A 27,064-nucleotide genomic window follows, 5' to 3' on the forward strand; every position below is an offset into this window, starting at 1 on the left:
TGCACATACACATATGCATGTACATATTTCATACATGTAAAGTAAAATAAATATTTCTTTAAAAAAGAAACTCATGTATCTGGGGACAAAGGAAGCCTCGGGCATTTTTATATGTATGGATTAATCATGAAGGGAGAATTTGCTGGCACGTTTAAACTCAGCAGGGCACCGAAAAACGAAGAACAGCAGAATGGCTGAGGCTCCGGACTGTCTTATATAAGACATAAGAGGCACTGCTGCAGACACTGAATCTAAAACCCCCTAATTGTAGGGTTCGTTATTTTATAGGCTCATGAGGAAGAAACATTACCAATTAAGCTGCAACAATCTTTCTTACCACCCAGAAATGTTACACCATTCAAAGAGCTTTAAATGCTTAGAAAGGAATGGGACAAAGTATTTTACATTGTCTTCCTCAGTCCCTGTGGCTCACACAGATGGCAGCTCATTCAGTCATTTCTCTCTAGTACAGTGGGGTCATACACATGGTCTCCACTACCAGACTGAAACTAAGTTGCTGTCTGAGCTGCCAAGACAGTCACGATTACAGAGAGCATCAATGAACCGGTTCTAAAGAAGACAAGGCTGGGGGGGGGAGGGGGGGGAGAGGGGGTAGACCAGGTTTTTGTTTTAACCATTTTCTCTCTCTTTTAGACAAAGTCTGTGGTATCCCCGTTTTGATTCAGTCTTTACTTGAATTTGCTAAGTAGCTGAACATGACTTTGAACTCATTATCTTCTTGTCTCCACCTTCCTCCTGGTGGGATTCCAGACACATGTACCACCATACCAGGTTTTGTTCGATGCTGGGAACTGAACCTAGGACATCTTGCATATAAGCATGCACTCTATGAAGTAAATCACACCCCCTAGCCAAATCATCTGTTTCTTTAGCAATTTAAAATAAGTACTCTGGGTTAGGCATGGTATTGGATGTATAGGCTAGGGGTTCAAAGTCGTCCTTTGCTATATAAGCATCAAGCTACACGAGACCCTGTCTATAAACAAACAAAATCTCCAGCTGAATCTATTTTAAAAGCATTTCTAAAAAATGGACCTAAGCCAGTAGTGGTGGCACATACCCTTAGAGCAGCACTCAGGAGGCAGAGGCAGGAGGATCTTGAGTTTAAGGCCAGCCTGGTCTACAGAGTGAGTTCCAGGATGGCTAGGGCTACATGGGGAAACCTTATCTCAAAAAAAAAAAAAAAAAACAAAAAAACAAAAAACAAAAAAACAAAAAACAAAAAACCAAGAAGAAGAAGAAGAAGAAGAAGAAGAAGAAGAAGAAGAAGAAGAAGAAGATATGAAGAAATGGACCTAAACTGTTCTTAAGTAACTGAAACCTGACTACGAATAAACAGACAGAATTCATGGAACTGCCTTCCTTCCAGGAAGGAAATTCTGCCTTTTGTCTCTCACAAAGACATCCTCAAAAGAAAGCCTTCTATTGATTTCATGAAGGCAGCTAACTGGCTGTGGTTCGGATCCAGCCAATCACTTCCAAAGACCTCATACTTCAAAGATGCTGTGAATATAATGACTCAAAGAGACACCAGGGGGCCTTTGTTGAAATGTAATCTGAAAAGATAGGCCAAGGTAAAAAAAAAAAAAAAAAAAAAGAAAAAGAAAAAAAAAAGAAAAAAGAAAAAAAAAGCCCATTATTAAAGAAATAGACCCAGACCTCTAGTACTGCTTTTAGGAAATTAAAGTACATTAGTGAGGAACGTTGAGGTTGGGAGAGAGGGAGTGTAAGAAACATAATTTAAAGACCATTTTGAATGACTCAAACGTCATTTTGTGTACTTGGAATAATGTAACGCATATAAGATATAAGTTTGTCACTGGGCAGCTCTGATAAGAGTTAGGCCCCAAAAGCAAGCCCCTGGCAGACCACCCAGCAGCTCAGACCTGAGCTCAGCCCAGGTCTGGCCCTGATATGCTAATGAGATAACCCCAACAGGCTGTTGATGAGCTGGTGAACAGGCTCCGCCAGGCTGTGAGCCCTAAGAGTGGCAAGGCTACCAAAGAAATGATACAAAAATTGGAACGATGGGAATATTCTGTAGGACCTCACTGTCACGATCCTTAGACACCTCGCCTCTGGCTCGTGTTCATAAGCATCACCAAGAGGACTTGAGACTGGGCGTGGCCCTGGCTTCAGTGACCTCTCTTGCTGAGGCCACACAGGGCTGTCTGTCAGCGATAGTTATTGGCCTGTGCTCTTTAGGACCTCCCAGACCACCATCCGCGCTATCTTCCTGCCAGCAACAGCTGAAGAACCTCACAGAGGATGTGGGCCGAGCCTGCAAGCTTCCATAGATAGCATCCTCCCCCGGATTCCCCAGTGGACCCTGCAGCAGCATTTCTGCCCAAACAACCATTCATCTCCTGCTTGTTTAACTTTTATGTTAGCAGCTCCTATAAGGAATGTTGTTGTGAATAAACCGAGCATGTTTGATAGACAAATCTTGTGTGGACATCCTAACTGCTGAGAGTCTTACAGCCCACAGGCTGTGCTCTTGGCAGGAGGGAGGTATAAATTGCCTTTGTCTCCCTTACTCTGACAACCTCAACTATAAGCTGTGTTTACTTGAAATCAGGAGAGTGAATATTTTGTGGATTGAATTTTAAAATCAAAGCAGAATAAATTTCCCTGGTATGTAGAAGAACAGAAATGAACCATCTTTTAGAAATGCTTTTTGAGATTTCATAGTAAACGTGTATAGTAACTGCACTATTATTTCCCTAAGTCACACAAATATATTTCATGTTAACCAGGCTGGACATCAAACCCAGGGCTTCATGCATGCTAAATGAGCACTTCGTCAATTGAACTGCATCCTTAGCCCCCAATATTTATCTTAGTGAAGCTGAAGATACTCAGTAGTAAGTAGGTAGCATAAATGTTAGTGTGCTTAGCATCTGTAAGACTTTGGATTTGAGGCCTGGCAACTCTCCAATACACTGCTTGAAAACTTCTTACATAATTTAAGATGCAAAGGTGTATTCAACATGCTACTGTATTCCAGGGTAGATGTGTCACTCTGGGGATGCCAGGGGATCCTAGCAGATGAGATTTAGCCACTCATCCCCAAAGAATCACAGGGAAAAAAAACCCCAAAAACCTTTATTCCCCTTGCTGTCAGGAAGACATAGCTAAGTGCCAGGCCCCTTTGGGGTGCCAAAAGCAGCCTTAGATCACACAGGACCAGAACAAAGGCAGAGTCAGGGCAGTTTGATTGCAAATGGTCGAGGTCAGGTCACACAGTCGGGCTGGCTATTATCTGAGGACTTTTCTCACAGCCTTGTAAATGTCAAGGAAATTGCTGCTCAGGGGCAGTCTGCCTTTGACTCACAGGATGTCTGTCTATTACAGCTGTGTGATTCTGGACTTTATGATAAACAGAGGGTAAGAACAACTCAGAAAAGGACAGAAACAAAATGAGTCAGGCTAATTGGATCCCCTTCTAAAGGATTTGTAAACACCTGAGTGTAGACAAACTAAAACCCAGAGCGCACCTTGTACATCTATCTCAGTGACGTCTCCTTATGGCTGGCAGCAGAAACAGACCTAACTCTAACCTGAACGGACTAAATAATTGAAATTAATATGTTCCCTGGTGGGGGGGTGGGGGGCTGGATGGAGCTGAAAAGCCTGCTGAGCGGCTCCCTCCCCTTTCATTAATGTGGCATCTGAGTTCCCTGGAGTACTGCCTGAGTCTTTCCCTTTGTACTGTCTACACTCAGGGGACTTGCCAAGCAAATTAACAATGTGATGTGATTAAAGGGAGACTCTCTACAACACAAGGCAGAGTTTAAAGTGCCATTTTAGGGCCTCAGAGCCATCAGCGCTCTGAACATATGGAACTGTTGCGATTGTACAAAGGAATTTCGCTTACCTTACTGACATCACCTGCTCTAAGTCCTAACCAGGCTGTCGTCAAAATTAGCTATAACCTGTTTATAACATAACCATCACAATGCCTTGGTAACCTACTTGTGCTCATTATTTGAACTTGAAAATTTCAAGAGGAAAATGAAAATTCTTGCCATAGGAACTAGTGGAGTTACATTCCATTTTTTTTTTCTACCTTCGTATATAAAAAGCAAGGCACAGTAAGAGGAGTTAGTCTTCCTGTCCAACATAATCAGGAGGCTGCAGGGAGCACCTCTGGACTTGGAAGTAGTTCCTGTGACCCAGAGATGCAGAAGACAGGCCAAGGTACCACCCTTTGTTTTCTAGACAAAAAAACACAACGCAACAAAACAAAAAATACCTTTATTGATTCTTTGCAAGTTTCATATCATGCACCCCAGTCCCATCCATCGTATCTGCCCTTTGCCCTTGCAGCCCCCAACTCCTTATCCCCCAAAATGAAAAAAAAAAAACAACATACAAACAAAATAAAGCATAGAAAATATTTCATTATGGAAGCTTTACCGTGTCACAGTGTGTCCCACAGTGCACCCCTCTGTCCACACATCTTCACTTGCAAATGTTTATTGCAATGAGTCATTGGGTCGGTTCAAGGTCTCTGGCTCCTGTGACACCATCAATATTGGATCCTCCCCAGGACTTTTCCCTGTTATCCTGTTGTTGCCCTGGGTCTTGGACATCCTGAAGCCCTGGGTTAGTGGGTCCGGCCCCTTCAAGTCCCCCAACAGTTCACAGATGATGTAGATTTTGGAGTGGGCCAATTGAAAGCACCTGAATGTGGGCCTTGGTGAGAGCTGGGCTGGTCGACTTTCCCTTATCTGTACCACCAGGGTGAGCTCTCCAGCACTGCTCTGACTAGACCACTCAGTGTCCTTGGCAGGAGGTAGGAGGTAGGAGACATTCCTAGGCAGCTCCTTGCCAGTCTCCACTAAGCCTCCCCACTGTCTGAGCTGTACCTCAGAAGGCCTAGTGTTTTTCTCGTGGCTGTTTACTTCTTCCTTTCCTTCATACCAGCTAAACCCCTAGACCTGTTACCAGTTTGCCCTACGCCCTCCTCTCAGCAGCTTACCTGTCCTGTCTGTTTTTCTTTTCCCTTCAAATTCCAATTAAACTGTCCACATGTTCCCTTCCCAGTCTGTTTTTAGATTTGTTTATCAACCAGATCAAGAACCTACAAAAAGGACTCAGGACTCTGTGTCCTTTGTGGTCAGGGTGGGGCCTGTGCCACAGAAGCCAGAAGGGACCCACATAAGGAGAGTGTGCAGGGCCCTGGGCGAAAGAGAGGGCCATTGGGGAAAATTGAACTGACATGGTTGATCATTTAGGAACTAAGACAAGCAGACCAGGACCCAGAAGACAGTGTAGCGTTCTTCTGTCACCTCAGCATTCATGCAGGGAAACAGAAGGCAGAGACAGAAATGCCGCTGGAGCTCGAAGCCCAGGCAACCTGGAATAAGCAGTGTAGCGTGGAAACTATAAGAGAGGCTCTGCTTCAAAAAGGTGAGATCAAATTTCTCAAAGTTGTCCTCTGACCTCCACGTGCGCACCAAGGCATATGGAAGCATGCACACATGCATGGGTATGAAGACACACACACACACACACACACACACAAATAAAAATAAAAATTGAAAATAATAACATTAGATGTACAAATCAAGAAAGATGAAGGCTGGGTGCAAGAAAAGCCATGCAACTTAATGCAGTGCCAAACATTTATTCCAGGATAGGTACCGTTGTAAGGGTTTTATTGTGTGTGAATTTCCTAATCCCTCCAGTTCTAGACAGAAGGTAATTGAGGTGCATAGAGACAACATGGCTAATAACACACGTCTAGCTCTAACACAAGCCCCTGACCACCAGACGCCTGTCACCAGTCACTTGTGATACTTATTCAAACATTTAAAGCCTAATTACTAAGGACCCATGGTGTCTGTCCTAGCTTCCTTTCCTGTTGCTGTGACAGGTCAGACATCATACAAGATAATATCTTATAGGTATGGTCATGGGCCACAGGTCAGTAAGATCTGGGAAGTCCCTCAGGTGAACTCGTCATGTGGCTGACTCTAGGCTGTCTCAGGTGATAGCTGAGGATAATAGGACAGTGCCTTGTCTGAAATGGATAACCTCACCAGGATTTGAGGCAACCGCTTATCTGTTCAAATCCCAAACAAATGGTGCAAGAGAGAAAACCAAATAACTCCCCTTACTGCTCTAAAACTCCTGTTTTCTCTCAGTCTGGGGCTCTGCTTAAGAATTTCTGTCTATTCTTTGAAAAGTCTTTCCTATGTCTAGTCTGTCTGGCAAAGGCTCTTACTCTTGCACCTACGGCTTGTAGGCACTATGATTCTGGCATTACAACTTCCTCAACACCAGATACCTAACGGGGTGAAGCACACCCTGGTCTTGCTGTGTGGCTAGGATACATTGAAAGGAGAGACTGCAAGAAAGTCCAAAAGGGAGAGGATTGAAAAAGAAGCTTGTTAGAAAAAGTCAACAAGGAAGAAATCACATCTTCTTCACCCACTATCTGGCTGTATAGTGAGTACTTTTTACTAGCCAAGGGTTGGCCGTCAACCTGGTGAAAACTACGATCTGCCTAGACTGGCAAGAGAGCAGGTAGGTTGGGGTGCTCCCTGTATGGAGAGTTCTCATTTACCCCAACATGGAACATCAAGATACCATACAGTAAGTACAGCTGATGTAGACAGGTTGGAAAATGGCATAAGGATATTATTTAAATGTGTGGAGACAGATAGGGAGAAGTACTTCTGAGAAAAGAACTGGAAGGTTGGGTGTCTAGACAGAAAGACACTATTTTCCTTTTTTTATTGGTTATTTTATTTACATTTCAAATATTATACTATTATTCATTAACATTGAGTTTTAAAACTTGGATATATTGATTTAATAGAAAGAGCTTTTAGAAGAAGTTGGATAGGGATGTCATGGTGCTCCATTTTTTTCCCTAAAACCCCCAAACTTACTGGTTATCTATTCAGTTAGTTGTTAGAAATGCCAAATTAGTGACAGAATCTATGTAGCTAAGGGTGGTCTGAAATTCACTATGTAGTCCATTTTAATCCCCAATTCATGATCTCCTGTCTCTATTTCCTACATACTAAATACTGGAATCACAGGAATGAGTGTATTTCTAAAAGATTTGGGGTTTGTTTTCTTTCTTTTTCTTTCTTTCTTTCTTTCTTTCTTTCTTTCTTTCTCTTCTTTCTTTTTCTCTTTCTTTCTCTTCTTTCTTTCTTTCCTTTCTTTTCCTTCCTACCTTTCCTTCTCCTCCTCCTCCTCCTCCTCCTCTTCCTCCTCCCCCCCCTTTCCTCCCTCTCTCTCTCTCCCTCTCTCTCCTCACTAGGTAGTCCTGGCTAGCCTGGAACTTGCTGTGTAGACAGGCTAGTCTCAAACACTCAGAGATCCACCTGCCTCTGTTCCCTGAGTGCTAGGATTAAAGATGTGTACCACCATACCTGGCTGTTGTTTGTTCTTAACCAATATTAAACCTGAACCACTATTTAAGTCCTTACTTAAGGTTTCTATTGCTGTGATAAGACACCATGACCAAAAGCCACACAGGGAAGAGAGTTTATTTTATCTTGCAACTCTTAGGTCATACCCTATCACTGAGAAGTCAGGGCAGGCACTCAAGGCAGAAACCTGGAGGCAGCTACTGAAGCAGAAGCCATGGGGTTATGTATGCTATTTTCTGGCTTGTTCCCCATGGCTTGCTCAGCCTGTTTTCTTATACAACTCAGGGCCACCTGCCCAGGGGTAGAACTGCCCACAGTGATCTGGGCCCTCCCCTACCAATCATCAATTAAGTGACTTTTTCATGGTTTTCTTACAGGCCACTCTGGTGAGAGAGACCCTCTCTTCCTAAATGATTCTGGCTTGTATCAAGTTGGCAAAACCTAGTCAGCACAACCAATGACCTGTTGTCAACTTGACACACAGACATATCACTATGCAACTACAACGTTTCCTTTCCCATTTCTTCCCAAGATGTCATGTTAATATCACAATACAAAACATTCCAACATTTTAGAAGTCCCACAGGCTTTGAAAATTCTAACACTTTTCAGTCTCTTTAAAATATCCAGTCTCGAGGGAAGCAGGCTACCCGGGCCTGATCTGGGGCACAAGTCCCTTCCGCTCGACTCGAGACTCGAGCCCCGGGCTACCTTGCCAGCAGAGTCTTGCCCAACACCCGCAAGGGTCCACACGGGACTCCCCACGGGACCCTAAGACCTCTGGTGAGTGGATCACAGTGCCTGCCCCAATCCAATCACGCGGAACTTGAGACTGCGGTACATAGGGAAGCAGGCTACCCGGGCCTGATCTGGGGCACAAGTCCCTTCCGCTCGACTCGAGACTCGAGCCCCGGGCTACCTTGACAGCAGAGTCTTGCCCAACACCCGCAAGGGCCCACACGGGACTCCCCACGGGACCCTAAGACCTCTGGTGAGTGGAACACAGCGCCTACCCCAATCCAATGGCGTGGAACTTGAGTCTGCGGTACATAGGGAAGCAGGCTACCCGGGCTTGATCTGGGGCACAAACCCCTTCCACTCCACTCGAGCCCCGGCTACCTTGCCAGCTGAGTCGCCTGACACCCGCAAGGGCCCACACAGGATTCCACACGTGATCCTAAGACCTCTAGTGAGTGGAACACAACTTCTGCCAGGAGTCTGGTTCGAACACCAGATATCTGGGTACCTGCCTTGCAAGAAGAGAGCTTGCCTGCAGAGAATACTCTGCCCACTGAAACTAAGGAGAGTGCTACCCTCCAGGTCTGCTCATAGAGGCTAACAGAGTCACCTGAAGAACAAGCTCTTAACAGTGACAACTAAAACAGCTAGCTTCAGAGATTACCAGATGGCGAAAGGCAAACGTAAGAATCCTACTAACAGAAATCAAGACCACTCACCATCATCAGAACGCAGCACTCCCACCCCACCTAGTCCTGGGCACCCCAACACAACCGAAAATCTAGACCCAGATTTAAAAACATTTCTCATGATGATGATAGAGGACATCAAGAAGGACTTTCATAAGTCACTTAAAGATTTACAGGAGAGCACTGCTAAAGAGTTACAGGCTCTTAAAGAAAAGCAGGAAAACACAGTCAAACAGGTGATGGAAATGAACAAAACCATACTAGAAATAAAAGGGGAAGTAGACACAATAAAGAAAACCCAAAGCGAGGCAACGCTGGAGATAGAAACCCTAGGAAAGAGATCTGGAACCATAGATGCGAGCATCAGCAACAGAATACAAGAAATGGAAGAGAGAATCTCAGGTGCAGAAGATTCCATAGAGAACATCGACACAACAGTCAAAGAAAATACAAAATGCAAAAGGATCCTAACTCAAAACATCCAGGTAATCCAGGACACAATGAGAAGACCAAACCTACGGATAATAGGAATTGATGAGAATGAAGATTTTCAACTTAAAGGGCCAGCTAATATCTTCAACAAAATAATAGAAGAAAACTTCCCAAACATAAAAAAAGAGATGCCCATGATCATACAAGAAGCATACAGAACTCCAAATAGACTGGACCAGAAAAGAAATTCCTCCCGACACATAATAATCAGAACAACAAATGCACTAAATAAAGATAGAATATTAAAAGCAGTAAGGGAGAAAGGTCAAGTAACATATAAAGGAAGGCCTATCAGAATTACACCAGACTTTTCACCAGAGACTATGAAAGCCAGAAGAGCCTGGACAGATGTTATACAGACACTAAGAGAACACAAATGCCAGCCCAGGCTACTATACCCGGCCAAACTCTCAATTACCATAGATGGAGAAACCAAAGTATTCCACGACAAAAACAAGTTCACACAATATCTTTCCACGAATCCAGCCCTTCAAAGGATAATAACAGAAAAGAAGCAATACAAGGACGGAAATCACGCCCTAGAACAACCAAGAAAGTAATCATTCAACAAACCAAAAAGAAGACAGCCACAAGAACAGAATGCCAACTCTAACAACAAAAATAAAAGGGAGCAACAATTACTTTTCCTTAATATCTCTTAATATCAATGGACTCAATTCCCCAATAAAAAGACATAGACTAACAGACTGGCTACACAAACAGGACCCAACATTCTGCTGCTTACAGGAAACCCATCTCAGGGAAAAAGACAGACACTACCTCAGAATGAAAGGCTGGAAAACAATTTTCCAAGCAAATGGACTGAAGAAACAAGCTGGAGTAGCCATTTTAATATCGGATAAAATCGACTTCCAACCCAAAGTTATCAAAAAAGACAAGGAGGGACACTTCATACTCATCAAAGGTAAAATCCTCCAAGAGGAACTCTCAATTCTGAATATCTACGCACCAAATGCAAGGGCAGCCACATTCATTAGAGACACTTTAGTAAAGCTCAAAGCATACATTGCACCTCACACAATAATAGTGGGAGACTTCAACACACCACTTTCTTCAAAGGACAGATCGTGGAAACAGAAACTAAACAGGGACACAGTGAAACTAACAGAAGTTATGAAACAAATGGACCTGACAGATATCTACAGAACATTTTATCCTAAAACAAAAGGATATACCTTCTTCTCAGCACCTCACGGGACCTTCTCCAAAATTGACCATATAATTGGTCACAAAACAGGCCTCAATAGATACAAAAATATTGAAATTGTCCCATGTATCCTATCAGACCACCATGGCCTAAGACTGATCTTCAATAACAACATAAATAATGGAAAGCCAACATTCACGTGGAAACTGAATAACACTCTTCTCAATGATACCTTGGTCAAGGAAGGAATAAAGAAAGAAATTAAAGACTTTTTAGAGTTTAATGAAAATGAAGCCACAACGTACCCAAACCTATGGGACACAATGAAAGCATTTCTAAGAGGGAAACTCATAGCGCTGAGTGCCTCCAAGAAGAAACGGGAGACAGCACATACTAGCAGCTTGACAACACATCTAAAAGCCCTAGAAAAAAAGGAAGCAAATTCACCCAAGAGGAGTAGACGGCAGGAAATAATCAAACTCAGGGGTGAAATCAACCAAGTGGAAACAAGAAGAACTATTCAAAGAATTAACCAAACGAGGAGTTGGTTCTTTGAGAAAATCAACAAGATAGATAAACCCTTAGCTAGACTCACTAAAGGGCACAGGGACAAAATCCTAATTAACAAAATCAGAAATGAAAAGGGAGACATAACAACAGATCCTGAAGAAATCCAAAACACCATCAGATCCTTCTACAAAAGGCTATACTCAACAAAACTGGAAAACCTGGACGAAATGGACAAATTTCTGGACAGATACCAGGTACCAAAGTTGAATCAGGATCAAGTTGACCATCTAAACAGTCCCATATCACCTAAAGAAATAGAAGCAGTTATTAATAGTCTCCCAACCAAAAAAAGCCCAGGACCAGATGGGTTTAGTGCAGAGTTCTATCAGACCTTCAAAGAAGATCTAATTCCAATTCTGCACAAACTATTTCACAAAATAGAAGTAGAAGGTACTCTACCCAACTCATTTTATGAAGCCACTATTACTCTGATACCTAAACCACAGAAAGATCCAACAAAGATAGAGAACTTCAGACCAATTTCTCTTATGAATATCGATGCAAAAATCCTAAATAAAATTCTCGCTAACCGAATCCAAGAACACATTAAAGCAATCATCCATCCTGACCAAGTAGGTTTTATTCCAGGGATGCAGGGATGGTTTAATATACGAAAATCCATCAATGTAATCCATTATATAAACAAACTCAAAGACAAAAACCACATGATCATCTCGTTAGATGCAGAAAAAGCATTTGACAAGATCCAACACCCATTCATGATAAAAGTTTTGGAAAGATCAGGAATTCAAGGCCCATACCTAAACATGATAAAAGCAATCTACAGCAAACCAGTAGCCAACATCAAAGTAAATGGAGAGAAGCTGGAAGCAATCCCACTAAAATCAGGGACTAGACAAGGCTGCCCACTTTCTCCCTACCTTTTCAACATAGTACTTGAAGTATTAGCCAGAGCAATTCGACAACAAAAGGAGATCAAGGGGATACAAATTGGAAAAGAGGAAGTCAAAATATCACTTTTTGCAGATGATATGATAGTATATATAAGTGACCCTAAAAATTCTACCAGAGAACTCCTAAACCTGATAAACAGCTTCGGTGAAGTAGCTGGATATAAAATAAACTCAAACAAGTCAATGGCCTTTCTCTATACAAAGAATAAACAGGCTGAGAAAGAAATTAGGGAAACAACACCCTTCTCAATAGTCACAAATAATATAAAATATCTTGGCGTGACTCTAACTAAGGAGGTGAAAGATCTGTATGATAAAAACTTCAAATCTCTGAAGAAAGAAATTAAAGAAGATCTCAGAAGATGGAAAGATCTCCCATGCTCATGGATTGGCAGGATCAACATTGTAAAAATGGCTATCTTGCCAAAAGCAATCTACAGATTCAATGCAATCCCCATCAAAATTCCAACTCAATTCTTCAACGAATTGGAAGGAGCAATTTGCAAATTTGTCTGGAATAACAAAAAACCTAGGATAGCAAAAAGTCTTCTCAAGGATAAAAGAACTTCTGGCGGAATCACCATGCCAGACCTAAAGCTTTACTACAGAGCAATTGTGATAAAAACTGCATGGTACTGGTATAGAGACAGACAAGTAGACCAATGGAATAGAATTGAAGATCCAGAAATGAACCCACACACCTATGGTCACTTGATCTTCGACAAGGGAGCTAAAACCATCCAGTGGAAGAAAGACAGCATTTTCAACAATTGGTGCTGGCACAACTGGTTGTTATCGTGTAGAAGAATGCGAATCGATCCATACTTATCTCCTTGTACTAAGGTCAAATCTAAGTGGATCAAGGAACTTCACATAAAACCAGAGACACTGAAACTTATAGAGGAGAAAGTGGGGAAAAGCCTTGAAGATATGGGCACAGGGGAAAAATTCCTGAACAGAACAGCAATGGCTTGTGCTGTAAGATCGAGAATCGACAAATGGGACCTAATGAAACTCCAAAGTTTCTGCAAGGCAAAAGACACCGTCAATAAGACAAAAAGACCACCAACAGATTGGGAAAGGATCTTTACCTATCCTAAATCAGATAGGGGACTAATATCCAACATATATAAAGAACTCAAGAAGGTGGACTTCAGAAAATCAAATAACCCCATTAAAAAATGGGGCTCAGAACTGAACAAAGAATTCTCACCTGAGGAATACCGAATGGCAGAGAAGCACTTGAAAAAATGTTCAACATCCTTAATCATCAGGGAAATGCAAATCAAAACAACCCTGAGATTCCACCTCACACCAGTCAGAATGGCTAAGATCAAAAATTCAGGTGACAGCAGATGCTGGCGAGGATGTGGAGAAAGAGGAACACTCCTCCATTGTTGGTGGGAGTGCAGGCTTGTACAACCACTCTGGAAATCAGTCTGGCGGTTCCTCAGAAAACTGGACATGGTACTACCGGAGGATCCAGCAATACCTCTCCTGGGCATATATCCAGAAGATGCCCCAACAGGTAAGAAGGACACATGCTCCACTATGTTCATAGCAGCCTTATTTATAATAGCCAGAAGCTGGAAAGAACCTAGATGCCCCTCAACAGAGGAATGGATACAGAAAATGTGGTACATCTACACAATGGAGTACTACTCAGCTATTAAAAAGAATGAATTTATGAAATTCCTAGCCAAATGGATGGACCTGGAGGGCATCATCCTGAGTGAGGTAACACATTCACAAAGAAACTCACACAATATGTATTCACTGATAAGTGGATATTAGCCCCAAACCTAGGATACCCAAGATATAAGATATAATTTGCTAAACACATGAAACTCAAGGAGAATGAAGACTGAAGTGTGGACACTATGCCCCTCCTTAGATTTGGGAACAGAACACCCATGGAAGGAGTTACAGAGACGGAGTTTGGAGCTGAGATGAAAGGATGGACCATGTAGAGACTGCCATAGCCAGGGATCCACCCCATAATCAGCATCCAAACGCTGACACCATTGCATACACTAGCAAGATTTTATTGAAAGGACGCAGATGTAGCTGTCTCTTGTGAGACTATGCCGGGGCCCAGCAAACACAGAAGTGGATGCTCACAGTCAGCTAATGGATGGATCATAGGGCTCCCAATGGAGGAGCTAGAGAAAGTAGCCAAGGAGCTAAAGGGATCTGCAACCCTATAGGTGGAACAACATTATGAGCTAACCAGTACCCCGGAGCTCTTGACTCTAGCTGCATATATATCAAAAGATGGCCTAGTCGGCCATCACTGGAAAGAGAGGCCCATTGGACTTGCAAACTTTATATGCCCCAGTACAGGGGAATACCAGGGCCAAAAAGGGGGAGTGGGTGGGCAGGGGAGTGGGGGTGGGTGGATATGGGGGACTTTTGGTATAGCATTGGAAATGTAAATGAGTTAAATACCTAATAAAAAATGGAAAAAAAAAATATCCAGTCTCTGGGCTGGAGAGGTGGCTCAGCGGTTAAGAGCACTGACTGCTCTTCCAGAGGTCCTGAGTTCATATCCCAGCAACCACATGGTGGCTCACAACCAGCAAGATCTGGCGCCCTCTTCTGGAGTATCTGAAGACAGCTACAGTGTACTTACATATAATAAATAAATAAATAAATAAATAAATCTTTTTAAAAAAATCCAGTCTCTCTAAAATTCTAGAGTTTCTCAACTGCCAGCTCCTGTAAAATAAAAGTTGCACACTGCTCCGTCCAGCAGGACTTAGTTATTCCGTGGGATCGAGGGGCACCAACCCTGAAAAAGAAACGGGCAGAGAAAGGGAAGCAGATAAGTATCAATTATTCAAGAGGGTCTGGATTCTTCCTAAATACAGCCAACTCTTCAGCCTATGCTGACTAGAACCAAAAACAATTCAAAATACCCAATGTCCCTGATGCAGTTTTACAAGGACTCCTGAACTTCCCTCTGAAACTTCACAAGCCAGGCATCAATCATCTGTACTGCTCTCAGCATTATCTTCTCTTCTAAACTCCCAATAGCTCATTAAGCTCTGACTACTCAATGGCTTTTCCAGCCCAAAGTTCCAAAGTTGTTATTAACTCTCCCGGACACTTTGGTCAGGTCTGTCGCTGTGACACTGTGCTCCATGGTAGCCATTTCAGTCTTTCTTTCCTTCTTTTTGATGGCTGTGACCAAAAAGCATCTTGTGGAGAAAAGGATACATTTCGTCTTGCAATGTTCAGCTTACATTCTACCAACAAGGGAATGCCAGGGAGGAACCTGGAGGCAGGAGCTAAAGCAGAAGCCACGGAGGAACACTGCTTACAGCTTGCTCCCAGGAGAGTGCTCAGCCTGCTTTGTCTTATAATTCAGGACATTTGTCCAGAGGTAGCACTGTCCACAACGAGCTGGGTCCTCCATCACTTGCCAAAGAAGAGAATTTCCCCACAGATTAGCCAACAGGCCAAGCTGATGAGACATTTCTCTCAGTTAAGATTCCTTCATCCCAGATACATCTAGGTTTGTACCAACAAATAAACAAAAACAACAATAAACAACAACAACAAAAACAACCAACACAGGTCCTAAGAGATTTTATACAGGAAGATCACAGAAAAGAGATTGTTTGTAATACTTAAATTTCAGCAGAGGGGGTATGGTGTATAGCTCAGTAGTAGAGCTCTTCATATAAGGAGAACCAGGCCCAGGGTCCAATCTCCAACATTGACAACAGCAAAACCGGACAGAAGAGAATTCTTCATTAGTTTCCTTCCTCGAAGTTGTTAACGTTTTAGTGGGCTATGTTTTTTTGTCAGCTTTTAATGTATTCTTGAATTGGAAACAAAATTTGTAATAAAAATTCCTAAATTTAGTTAAGAAGTTTCTAAAGAGGGTTGGTGCCTGGCAAGGTGGCCCACTCCCTTAATCTAAGAACTGAGGTCACTGTGGATCTCTGTGAATTCGAGGCCAGCCTGTCTACCTAGTGAGGAGGCCTTGTCTCCAAAAAAGAAAAAAAAATCTATATTTTGTTTTTAATAATACAATACACACACACACACACACACAATCACTGTTTTCATTTCAGTATGTGGTATTTTTAAATATTTACCTCTATCAAAAAAGAGCTTCAAGTTCAAGAGAGAAAAAAACAAATTATAGGCTACTTATTTATAGTTTTATATATAATTATATTGTAGAAATTAAAGCTAGTTTAGTTAATTTAAGAAAATTTTTGTGGGGAGACTACTTTACCTGGTCTGCCAAGAACTACAATCTTACTAAAATAAATCTGTTATTGCTTGTTTCTGAAAGAGCCACATCAAAGGGGCCCTGACTCTACAACGACCTTCAAGTTAGGAACACCATGTCTCCATCCAAAAAGTATGCAGACTAGTTAAAAATAAAAAATAAAAAATAAAAAGGTGCCACTGTTTCTGTTGGTCTACTAGCAGTACCTCTACTCTTGTTAGTGAACCATAAATATCAAGGGTGCTTCTAACAAGACAAGTCCTCAGAGTGGGGACGGGAAGATACCTCCAAATCTGGCCACAGTTATAGTTATTTAAGATCTTTTATCAAAGTTTGAGGAAGAGTGCACACAGATTTTCTTTCCTTTTTCTTGATGACAATCCTGTGTAGAGTTTCTTTGTATAAGCAGCAAACAAAAAGCCAGAGGCAGTCCACAGATCAGGCCAGTCCTTTAGCACGGGGGTCTATATTAAGGAGACTGCAGGAGTTGGGTACGGTGGGGAGTTTGAGCTAAAGGCAGAGCTAGGCTGGATGTGGAACCAAACTTGCTATCCACCTTGGCTAGAGAACTGGCCTTGAACTTTGGCTGTCTGAGCTTTGACGTGATTGACAGAAGCAAGTCCCCTTGAATATGCAGCAGAGGCTGGGGGTTGATCTCCTTGAGCTTCATGAAAGCCTTAATAACTTCAGCAGCCACGAAGCTGGCTTTGGTATTGCTGGACCCAGGGCTTCCGGTAGGCTAGGCAAGTGCTGTATCACTCTCAGATGCTATAGGTTCTTATGCTGTGTTAAACATGCACTCCAAACCATTACATGATTCTTCTCTGTTGATGGGGTTTCTTTTTATATTTCTGGGAATGGAACTTGGAACTTAGAGCCTGTTAACGCTGATGTGAAACAGCTCTGATTCTCAAGGGAACAAGAGCTAGTTTATTCTGAGCCAAATACAAATACCCATGGCCTGGGACATAGTTTCAGGTTGGCTTGAATGACATTCTACTGCAGATGAGGGCACTTGAACTTTGATAGTCTCAGAACAAAAGAAACTCGTAACAATGTATTTACCAGCCACTTTGGTGAGGCTATTATCTGAGAGGGATACAGTAGTAGTGGGGAAGTAGCTACAGGTTTCAGATGTGTTCAAAACACTTACACTTATGGTTAGAAGCTAGTGCTCTGACAAGCAATACATTACAAAAGCTTTACTTAATAGTATGATACTGGAGGTGGGCAGAAAGTGGTTAGTAAGAGGACGAAAGTCAGCCTGAGGGAAGATGAAATATTGTAACTTGTGAGTTTAAGAGCCCACGGCCTGGCCTGGGACTGAGAACAAAGCAGAACAGACCCCAGGCATGCCAGGGCAGGGCTGTTGTTAAGGCATTCCTAAGAACATCTTGGCTGTAAAGATGAAAAGGTATTCAAGGACAAATAGGGCTACATTATCTGGGTTGACACCATCTGGCCGGAACCTCCCCTCAATCCGAGGACAAGCAGGGCTATCTTGTCTGAGTCAACACCACCTGGCCATAACCTCCCCTCTGTCTATTACCCCTTGGTGCCAGGTAAAGCCATACATCAACTGGTTGTTATGTGAACAAAGATAAGCTCCCAGCCCACAGGAACAAAGCCCTGATGCCCCTTCTTGCTGACCTGTAATCTTTCTGTTATTGTTTGAATGAACCAATCCCGTACCTTTGTCAAAATTCCTCATACTCCTAACCCTTTGCTTCTTTAAAAACCCCTAGCTTCCGAGCCCCAGGATCGACTCCCCTGCCTCCTGTGTGAGGTACGTGTCGGCCCAGAGCTCTGCCAATAAAACCTCGTGCGTGTTACAACAAGAGAGGATTCTTGTGTTCGTGGGTGCTTCCTGTCCCTGGACTAGAGTGGGGGTCCCCATATTTGGGGTCCAACAAGCCAAAGATAACTTTGATTTTTCAATCTACAATATTCCATCTTTGCAAAATCATGAAGGTCCATCTAGTCTGCCAGACTTCAACACTACTGTGCTAAGAAAGAGGCACCACATAGCATCTTCAGAAAACTTGAGTGCACACCAGGCAAGCATCCTACCTCAAGCACAAACAGTAAAGCTGGCTGTACGTGACATGCCACATGTTTGCACCACAGTCCGCACAACTCTTGAAGGGGCTGAGGCCAGAAGACAAAAATCACAAATCACTTTTTTTTTTCATTTCATTTAAACACCCGCATGAATACAAGTGATGGTTAAGCCAGAGCTTCAAAGAGGCCATGTTATCCAGCCTGTTCTTAGGGAAGCTAAGAATTTGCAACTTCCTGACTCTGGAAGTTAAGGCTTTTGCTAACTTTTTTTTTTTGGGGGGGGGTATCTTAGTGTACATTTGACATGTCCACAAACTATTTATTATTTTTGGCATGTTGGGGAAGGAACTCATGCATGCTGGGAAGTTCTGTACAAAGGAGTTCCACGCCCTATCTCTCCAGGTCTTTAAGAGGCATGCTCTCTCTAGGATAGTGACATCAGTACTCAGAAACCCTCAAGCTAGTGCTTGCATAGGGCTGGCAAACAAACAAAAGCAAAACAGGAGTCCACTACGAGGTCTCTGATCCTAATCCAGTGACACTGGGACACTGGGTGAGGGGTCTCCTAAAAGAGTGGGTAAGTTCCAGCTCAAAGGTTTGGACAGTTTACCCCCCTCCCCCACCTCTTGGTCGGTTCCCACAAAGACAAACTCTTGGTGTCAGACCGGTTTCCCCAGGGGCTGAAGTTCTAAGTCTAGTGACCGCCCTGCAGCAAACAATGGAGCTCGCTGTGAAGCCCTGCGGAGGTCCTGGCTCTGAGTTACAGGCTGCCACCCAGCAGGTTGCTCCTCCCACACCTTCTTATTTTTAGTTACAGCCACTGTCTTCATAACTTTTCTTAACCGCCAAGTAGGGCTCGGTTGTGTGTGTTACTCTAAACTCCTGGATCTAAGACGCCAGAAGATTCAGCGTTGGTAATAACTAAAGCACGGATTATCAAAAACAGTTTTTTTTAGTTTCTATCTCCTAAAGTTCCCAAGACACTATAGGCAAAGGCTCTGTCCAGGGAAGGTCAAGTCCTGGGTTTTGTGCCTGAGGATCAGACGCTAGGCTAGGATTGTCAGCTAGGCGTTTTCACTTCCCAAGGCTTTAGGCAAGCTATTCAAGTTACTTATCCGCTGTCACTTTCCTCACACGGGTACAGCAATGTTTATCTGAAATACTCTTCCAACCAAAAAGGCATTGGTGTAAAAATCATACTAACAGAAATGGTTTTACATTTGAAGTAACCGTGAGAAGAGATTCAGGTAGAGAGCAAAACTTGGCACTCCCTTGGCATCCAACAAGCAAATGTTGGAATCCTCCTTTCAACGTGGGTCAGCTGAGAGGCAACTAGGACCCCAACCTAGGTTCCCAGATCGACTCTCGGTCAGAGTTCCGCGGGAACAGCAGGTGGAACAGCTAGGCGCCTGGGGAGACCTGGCATCTGAGGGGGTGCGGGAACAGAGGGGTTTCCCGAACGTGGATCTGGTAGATGCCTGAGGAGTAAGGCGATCGCAGTCCCATACCAGTGGCGCCCTCGTGGAGGGACCAGCGCAGGGCATTCGGGAGGGAGTCTTCCTCTAGGGCTACGGTTTTAACTACCAAAGGCAAGCGGATCTAGTTTACTGGATCCGGGGCGGAGGAGCGCCGCGAAACCCGGCGGGTCAGTAAAACCCGAGAGCTTGTAAAGACTGCATTCCCTTGGTCTAACTCCGGCGGAAGTGCCAGAGAGGAAGAAGCCCACTGTGCTGCCCGGAAAGGGGCGGGGCCATAGCCATCCGCCGGGCCGCTCAAGGGGCGGGGCCTAGGATATGGGGCGGAACCTACACTCGGGGCGGTCTTAGGGCGGAGCCTGTGGGGCGGGGCTTGGCGGCGGTTGTTTTCGGGCCAGGGTACGGGGCTCTCAGCTGGGCTGCTGGGCTCGGGGATAGGAAGCAAGACGAGCTTCTTCAGTCGCGCGCTCGCGGACCAAGCCGAGAGGGCCCGAGTGACGGGCCCAGCGGGCAGCGTCCCCGAGGCGAGGTCGTCGGCCGCGGTGATGTCTGCCCGGTGCTGTGCTGGCCAGGTGAGCGAGGCGGGCTGCCGCGCGGGTTATCAGAATCGCGGACACCGACGCGAGCCAAGCTCGAGTTCTGGAAACCCTGTGGGCGGGAAGGGACGCGGGGAAGCCCGAGAGGCAACCCCAGCGACCTCGGTGTTCGGCCTCCGGGATTCCGGGCTGGCAGGGCGAGCGGGTCTGGAGCTGAGGATCCCATCGGTTCCCAGGACGTGTCACCTCCGGTCGAAGCCTCGAGTAGTGGCTCTGAGTTCCGTAGCTCTCCTGCCACTGCACTGCCTGTGGGATAAATCCAGGAAAAACGTGGGGTTGGACAAGATCTCTGTTTCTGTACTCCGAGCACAACTGGTCAGTCCGAGCAGGGCGGCCGCGTTTGGCATCTCCAGGTCTAGAACATGGGGCTCTGTATTCACGAGAACGTCTGGATATCCGATTTGCAAACTCCCGGACACAAGTCTAGGCACAGGGAAGGCTCAGCCCTGCTTTATGGGTTTACCGACCGGACCCTACCCAACCCTGACTGGGCACGAGCCTTCGCTCCCTTCTTTGCAACTCATCTTGCTGGAACCTGTTTTGTAATCTTGCCAGTTAAATTCACGATATCCAAGCCATAGGAGGCTCCTAACTGGAGAGAATTATTAGGTTTTAGCCCTTTAATGCTAATTTCCCTTTTTTTTCCTGCAGGGTTAGAAAAACAACAGCGAACTAGGTAAAGCCATCTGGATGTCTTTCTCCCATGTTGTCTTTTTGTTAGGTTTTAAGGGGTTATAAAAAACAAAAACAAAACCTCGAATCTGATCGCGGTGGGTGGGCATTCAGGTGCAGGACTGGTCTTGTTTACTTTGAACGTCAGGACAATGGGAGCCAGCTGTACGTGCTGTAGGGGGTTAAGCTGTGTCTCTGGACCCATCAGGTTTAGTGGCCTATAGTAGTCCTGTCCTCTTAGAGGTGGCCCTGTATGTCAAGCTGGCATTTTTCAGAAATGAGGAAAGTGGGGCTTTTTGGTTTGAGTAAAATGATGCCCGTCCCCTCAATGTCTGGAAAGGAAGGACGAAGGAATATGACCCATTCAGGCTTTTTAGACCAAGAGGGGCAGAAAAGATTGTTTTCAGAAAATTGCAAATATTCATTCTCTCTCTCTCTCTCTCTCTCTCTCTCTCTCTCTCTCTCTTTGCTGGTGCTGTAAGTTCTAGGCAAGTGCTCTTTGAGCAGCACCTCCAAGTCCATTTTTCTGGTTGTTTTGTGATACTCTTCAATTTGATGCAACCCTTTTCATTGTATAGTAAGTAATTGCATGTATTTGGGGCCATCAGCCCTTCTCTCTTGGAAGCCCCGTGAAGATCTTTCCTGACAGGTGCTTGACTTCAGGTTCTGAGAATTTATTGTTAGTACTTAAGTGAGTTTTAAAAAATATTGGTATGAGTGATATTTTGCCAGGATGTATGACTTGTTTCTAAAATCCCCCTCTTAGGGCTTTGGAAAGAACCAAGTCCTGGCCATTCCCCACAGAATCATAACTTCTGTTTCTCAGGGCTGCTGAAGGTCTCACTGTGGTAGGTTTCAGTGCAGTGAGCAGCGCTCACACCATGGTTTTATATCGCTATGTGAGGGCGTGAGCTTTAGCTAAATGTTAGAATGCTTGTCTAGCATGCACTTAGCTGGATTCAGCCACTAGTACAAAATGAACCCCTCAAACCTCACACTGTCATCAGAAGCTGAGTCTCTCAGTTGTATCCATATATTGTTTTCCAAGCACCTGCTAAATGCTAGGAGGAGGATATATTGTAGGAAGCCAAACATCTCTGCTGGCAATGATCTGTGTGTGTACACAAGTGTAAGGACATCCCATAAGCGTGTAAACAACAATAGATCCAGTTCCAGGAGTCTCGGAACAAGGCTGGGTAGTAAAACAGCCTTGGGAAGGTTGGGTGAGACGCTTGTCTGAGAAAATGCCTCTAGAATGGAGATTTAATGGAGAGAGTACAGAGGCCAGACTTAGAGTAGGTGAGAGAACTTGCCGGGCCAGATATGACTGGAGATTGTCTGTAATCCCACACAATGAGTCATACCCTTGGTGAGGGCAAGAGTCACTGGGCCTGACTGGAGCTGAAATAATGGTAATTGCAGCAAGCAAGGAGAGCACTGGGCATAACTCCTGTGTCCCCACTGGGAACCAGGGCATCTTGTTCAGGAGTTTTACGTAGACCACTTTAGAGAGACTTGCCATCACTTGTGTAGTTGGTGCATTCCTGAGTGAGCTCAGTTTGAGATAGCTGCTGCTGCTGCTGCTGCTGCTGCTTCTTCTTCTTCTTCTTCTTCTTCTTCTTCTTCTTCTTCTTCTTCTTCTTCTTCTTCTTTTTTTTAAAAGATTTATTTATTTATTATATGTAAGTACTCTGTAGCTGTCTTCAGACACTCCAGAAGAGGGAGTCATATCTTGTTACAGATGGTTGTGAGCCACCATGTGGTTGCTGGGATTTGAACTCCGGACCTTCGGAAGAGCAGTCTGGTACTCTTACCCACTGAGCTATCTCACCAGCCCCTCCTCCTCCTCCTCCTCCTCTTCCTCCTCTTCTTCCTCCTCCTCCTCTTCCTCCTCTTCCTCCTCCTCCTCCTCCTCCTCCTCCTCCTCCTCCTTCTTCTTCTTCTTTTTTTTTTTTTTTGGTTTTTCAGACAGGGTTTCTCTGTGTAGGCCCGGGCTGTCCTGGAACTCACTTTGTAGACCAGGCTGGCCTCGAACTCAGAAATCAGCCTGCCTCTGCCTCCCAAGTGCTGGGATTAAAGGTGTGTGCCACCACCTCCTGGCTGAGAAAGCTTCTTTATATATCACAGGTTCCAGGATGGCTAAGGAGAAGGTCTCCAGGTTGGAGTTGAGATTACAGTGAGCAAATAGATCACCTATAATATCTAGGTTTTTGCAGTTTCATATGGTTACTTATGATTTTGTGGAGGGCCTTAAACGAGACAATCAAAAACATAACCTGAAGAGATGTTAGCCATTCTGCAGCCTTACAAGCACAGGTGCGAGGCCCTGTTCCTGCCACGTACCTAACAGTAGCTGTCATCCTGTGGGTCGAGACCCAGTGGGGACCTGGTGGGGGGTGGGGACGGGTTGAACGACCCTTTCACAGTTGTTGCCGACCACCTGAAAACAGATGTGTTTACCTTACAATTCATAACAGTAGCCAGATTACAGTTATGAAGTAGCGATAAAAAGAATTTCATGGTTGGGGGTCACCACAGCATGAGGAGCTGTATATAGGGTCCCAGTGCTGATCTAATAGATCCTCACTGGAGTTTGGGTCTTAGTGTGATGGCTTCGAGAGGAACACAGTGAGCAAGGGTGAGCTGTAGGCTGCCTTGGACTTGGAAGATTGCTTTGGGAACTGTGAAGGCTAGACTGTCAGGGAGAAGGGAGGTGACCTAAGGAGACGTTCCAAGTAGTCAGGAGCTGTTCATTTTGGAAGTACGTCTTTTTGTTTGTTTCTTCAAAACCAGGTTTTGCTACGTAGGCAAGGCTGGCCCAAAGCTTGTAATTCTGCTTTATCCCCCTGAGTGCAAAGATTAAAGGTCTGCACTATCTGATATACCTGCTTACAAGGTGGCCTGGGTTTTTGTTTTGTTTTGTTTTTTGGTTTTTTTTTCCCCTCATTTAACTTGGCTGGCTTCAAACTCTGTGAAGCAGAGACTAGCTAGCCTTACACACCTGATTCTTCTTCTCCCTCTACTTCTGTGTGCTATCATGCCTGGCTACAGTCAGCATCTGTCTATCTATATCTACATCTTTATCTATTTATATCTCTATATATTTAATTTTGTTTTTATGTGTATGTGTGTCGGTGTACCATGTGCCTGTCTGGTACCCTCAGAAGCCAGAAGAGGGTGGTAGTTCTTCCGGGGCTGGATCCAGGGTAACCCCTCTGCAGCCCCCACTTCCTTACAAGCACAGGTGCTGGGTCCTATTCCTTTGTGGGTCTCAAATCCCTGGGGGTGTTTACAGAGGGTTGTGAACTGCCCTGTGGGTACTAGGACTCAAATCCCGGTCCTCTGCAAGAGTAGGCGATGCTGTCAGTAGAGGGGCCTTTTTTCTCGCCCCAACTGTGAGTATTGCTTCTTTGTGAGTCATACTTCTTTGTATGTGCTGTGTTTGAGGCTCTGCTGTGAACACACGTCCCTTGCTGATGGAGCTTGCATTCTGGCAGCCTATTCTTACTGTAGTCCAGGGAAGAGAGAGCATGCTACCTTCAGTGAGGTTTTAGCTGCAGGAGTGGGTACAGTGGGTATCATGGACATTGTCTATAGTGGTAAAAATGAATTCGAAATGGGTGTGGAGAAGGGAACAGGACTTTGATATGTTTGTTTTGTTTTTTGAGATAGGGTTTCTCTGTAGAACAGGGTGACTTTGATCTCATAGAGATCTGCTTGCCTCTGCCTCCTGAGTGCTGAAATGAAAGGTGTCTGCCACCATGCCCAGCTTAGAGTTGGTGTTTGTGTGCATAGGTGGGTAGTGCCCTGTAATGAGGTGAAATCGGAGGTTGCCATTTGACAAGGAAACCCATAGTTTTCTTTTGCCTTTCTGTGACTCTTGAAAGGCCTGTTATTAAATCCAGTGAGATCGCGGAGTACTAGGATTTGCATTGATTTTAAGTCAAAAGAGCTTTAAGATTGCAGGTAAAAGTTTTGGATTTGGGCAAGCAGGTATGCCTCTGAAAAGGTTACTTCTCTGTCTTCAGTAGTCCTTATCTGTAGAATGGGTGTGGTGATGCTTAGGTTATTATGAGGATTACATGTGGCACTAGGATGGATATATATATATATATATATATGTGTGTGTGTGTGTGTGTGTGTGTGTGTGTGTATGTATATATGTATGTGTGTGTATATATACATACATACGCATATACATACACACATATATATGTAATATACATGCAATATATGTGATATATATATATGTATGTATGTATATATATATATATATATTGTATATATATATTGTATATATATATATATATATATATATCTCCGTTCCAAGACAATTTGAGAGTAAGAGTTGTCAGGATTTCCTGCAGGCAAGTATAAGCATTCGTGATAATTGTGGTGATGGTGGTGGTGATGATGTCTGTTTTATAAGTATATCATCATTCTGGACAACAGCCCTGTCTACCACAGGTGAGGCAACTAAACTGTAAAAAACTGAACCAGTAGACTGATGTATCCAGACCTTCAATACTGGCCCTCCAGGTTTCGGTTGGCTTACTTCTCTGCTTGGCGCTTGTTCCTTGTTTTCCTTATTAGTAAGCAGCACAAATATGCGACTGCTCTGGATGGACGTAGACAGTTCTGAGCATTCAGCGATTCGGCTTTTCTGGGAGATATTGTTGGCTGCCATCAGGAAAGCGGGAGTGGCATTTAGTTTCTTCCTTCTTATCTGGTCCAAGTTATAAACACCACATTAGAGACTTAAGCTCTGCCAAATACACAAACGTTTGTTGGTCTTGCAGCTTTTCCTGAAGCCCTGGGCAGTTCAGCTCTTTGCCTTTTTTTTGTTTGTTTGTTTGTTTGTTTGTTTTTTTTTTTTTTGGTTTTGTTTTTTTGAGACAGGGTTTCTCTGTATAGCCCTGGCTGTCCTGAATTCACTTACTTTCTTGCGCGCACCGGACTCGACCAGCAAGAACGACGCTGCAACAGGATCCTTCTGCACACGTTTATTGGGAGAGCTTGATTGCAGAGGCGAAAAGACTTTTTGCCCAGAGCTGGTGCTGCTTTTATAGGCCTAGGAGAGGCATGTCTCATACCCTGATTGGTTATGCACTAAGCCTCATTTGCATGTTCCTCATCTGATTGGCTACTCTCTCTCAGTACCTCACTGAGCCTCATTATCATACCTCATTTGCATGTCTCACATCTGATTGGTTATACTCTCAGTACCTTACAGAACCTCATTATCATGCCTGGGCCAGGCAGTGTTTTTGCAAAAAACTTTACTGCATATGTACACATTGGTTGTTTGTCCAATCTTATGCATGGTGGCCAGCAGTAGTCAGTGCCACTCAGCAACGGCACATGTGGCTTCCCACATCTCCCCCTGTTTGTTTTAATAAAATGAGGCTGGACTAGGCCTGTGCAATTATGCCCATCCGCCGTGGCTCCTGTTTTAGGTCGTTCCTCTAATGTCACAGCCTTACCCGTCATAGGGTAACCCTATCGCCACCGGGCCCCATGTCTTAGGTTGGACTATGCACGAGGAAAGTTGCCCGTCTCTGGATACCGCAGTGCTGTGTGACAATAACTGCTAAATGACCTAGGGCGAACTCTGCAAAAGAGGCCAGCCAAAAATTGAATTAGTGGGGAAATCATGATCACTCTATCGCTTGTAATGAGGAAACCTCAGTGATGTGCAAGGGCTGATCAATGATCATTGAGTCTCTCTCATCTCAGTGCCGTGGAGTGCAAGAGCAGAGAACTCAGATGCCAACTAATTCTTGAGCATGGATAACCAAATTTCAGGGGAGGAGCCGTTTTCAATAGCTAAAAGTGCCTGAGTTATAATCACCTTGTCACGTTTTTGTTGGGTTCTGAATTTGCATACCAACCAGAGCATGAACGCCAGTCCACAGCATATGGCAGCACCAAACAAAATCACTCCCACCCATTCCTTAAAGTAAGAAAAGGCAGAGGTAAACCAAGAGGTAAAGTCTCCGAGGGTCACTGGTTCCACTCTGGTCCCATT

General features: G+C 44.2%; 1 protein-coding gene across 1 annotated transcript in view; it reads left to right on the forward strand.

Annotated features, from left to right (window-relative positions):
* The first annotated feature begins 20,190 nt into the window (after positions 1-20,190).
* The window catches only part of Serinc5 (serine incorporator 5), a 100,810-nt gene continuing 93,936 nt past the window's right edge, over positions 20,191-27,064 (forward strand). The window contains exon 1 of the mRNA NM_172588.2: positions 20,191-20,340. Within this exon, the coding sequence (NP_766176.1) occupies positions 20,314-20,340 (27 nt within the window). The 5' untranslated portion in view covers positions 20,191-20,313. The remainder of the gene's footprint in view (positions 20,341-27,064) is intronic.

This window comes from Mus musculus, chromosome 13, assembly GCF_000001635.26.
Source record: "Mus musculus strain C57BL/6J chromosome 13, GRCm38.p6 C57BL/6J".
Lineage (NCBI taxonomy): Eukaryota > Metazoa > Chordata > Mammalia > Rodentia > Muridae > Mus > Mus musculus.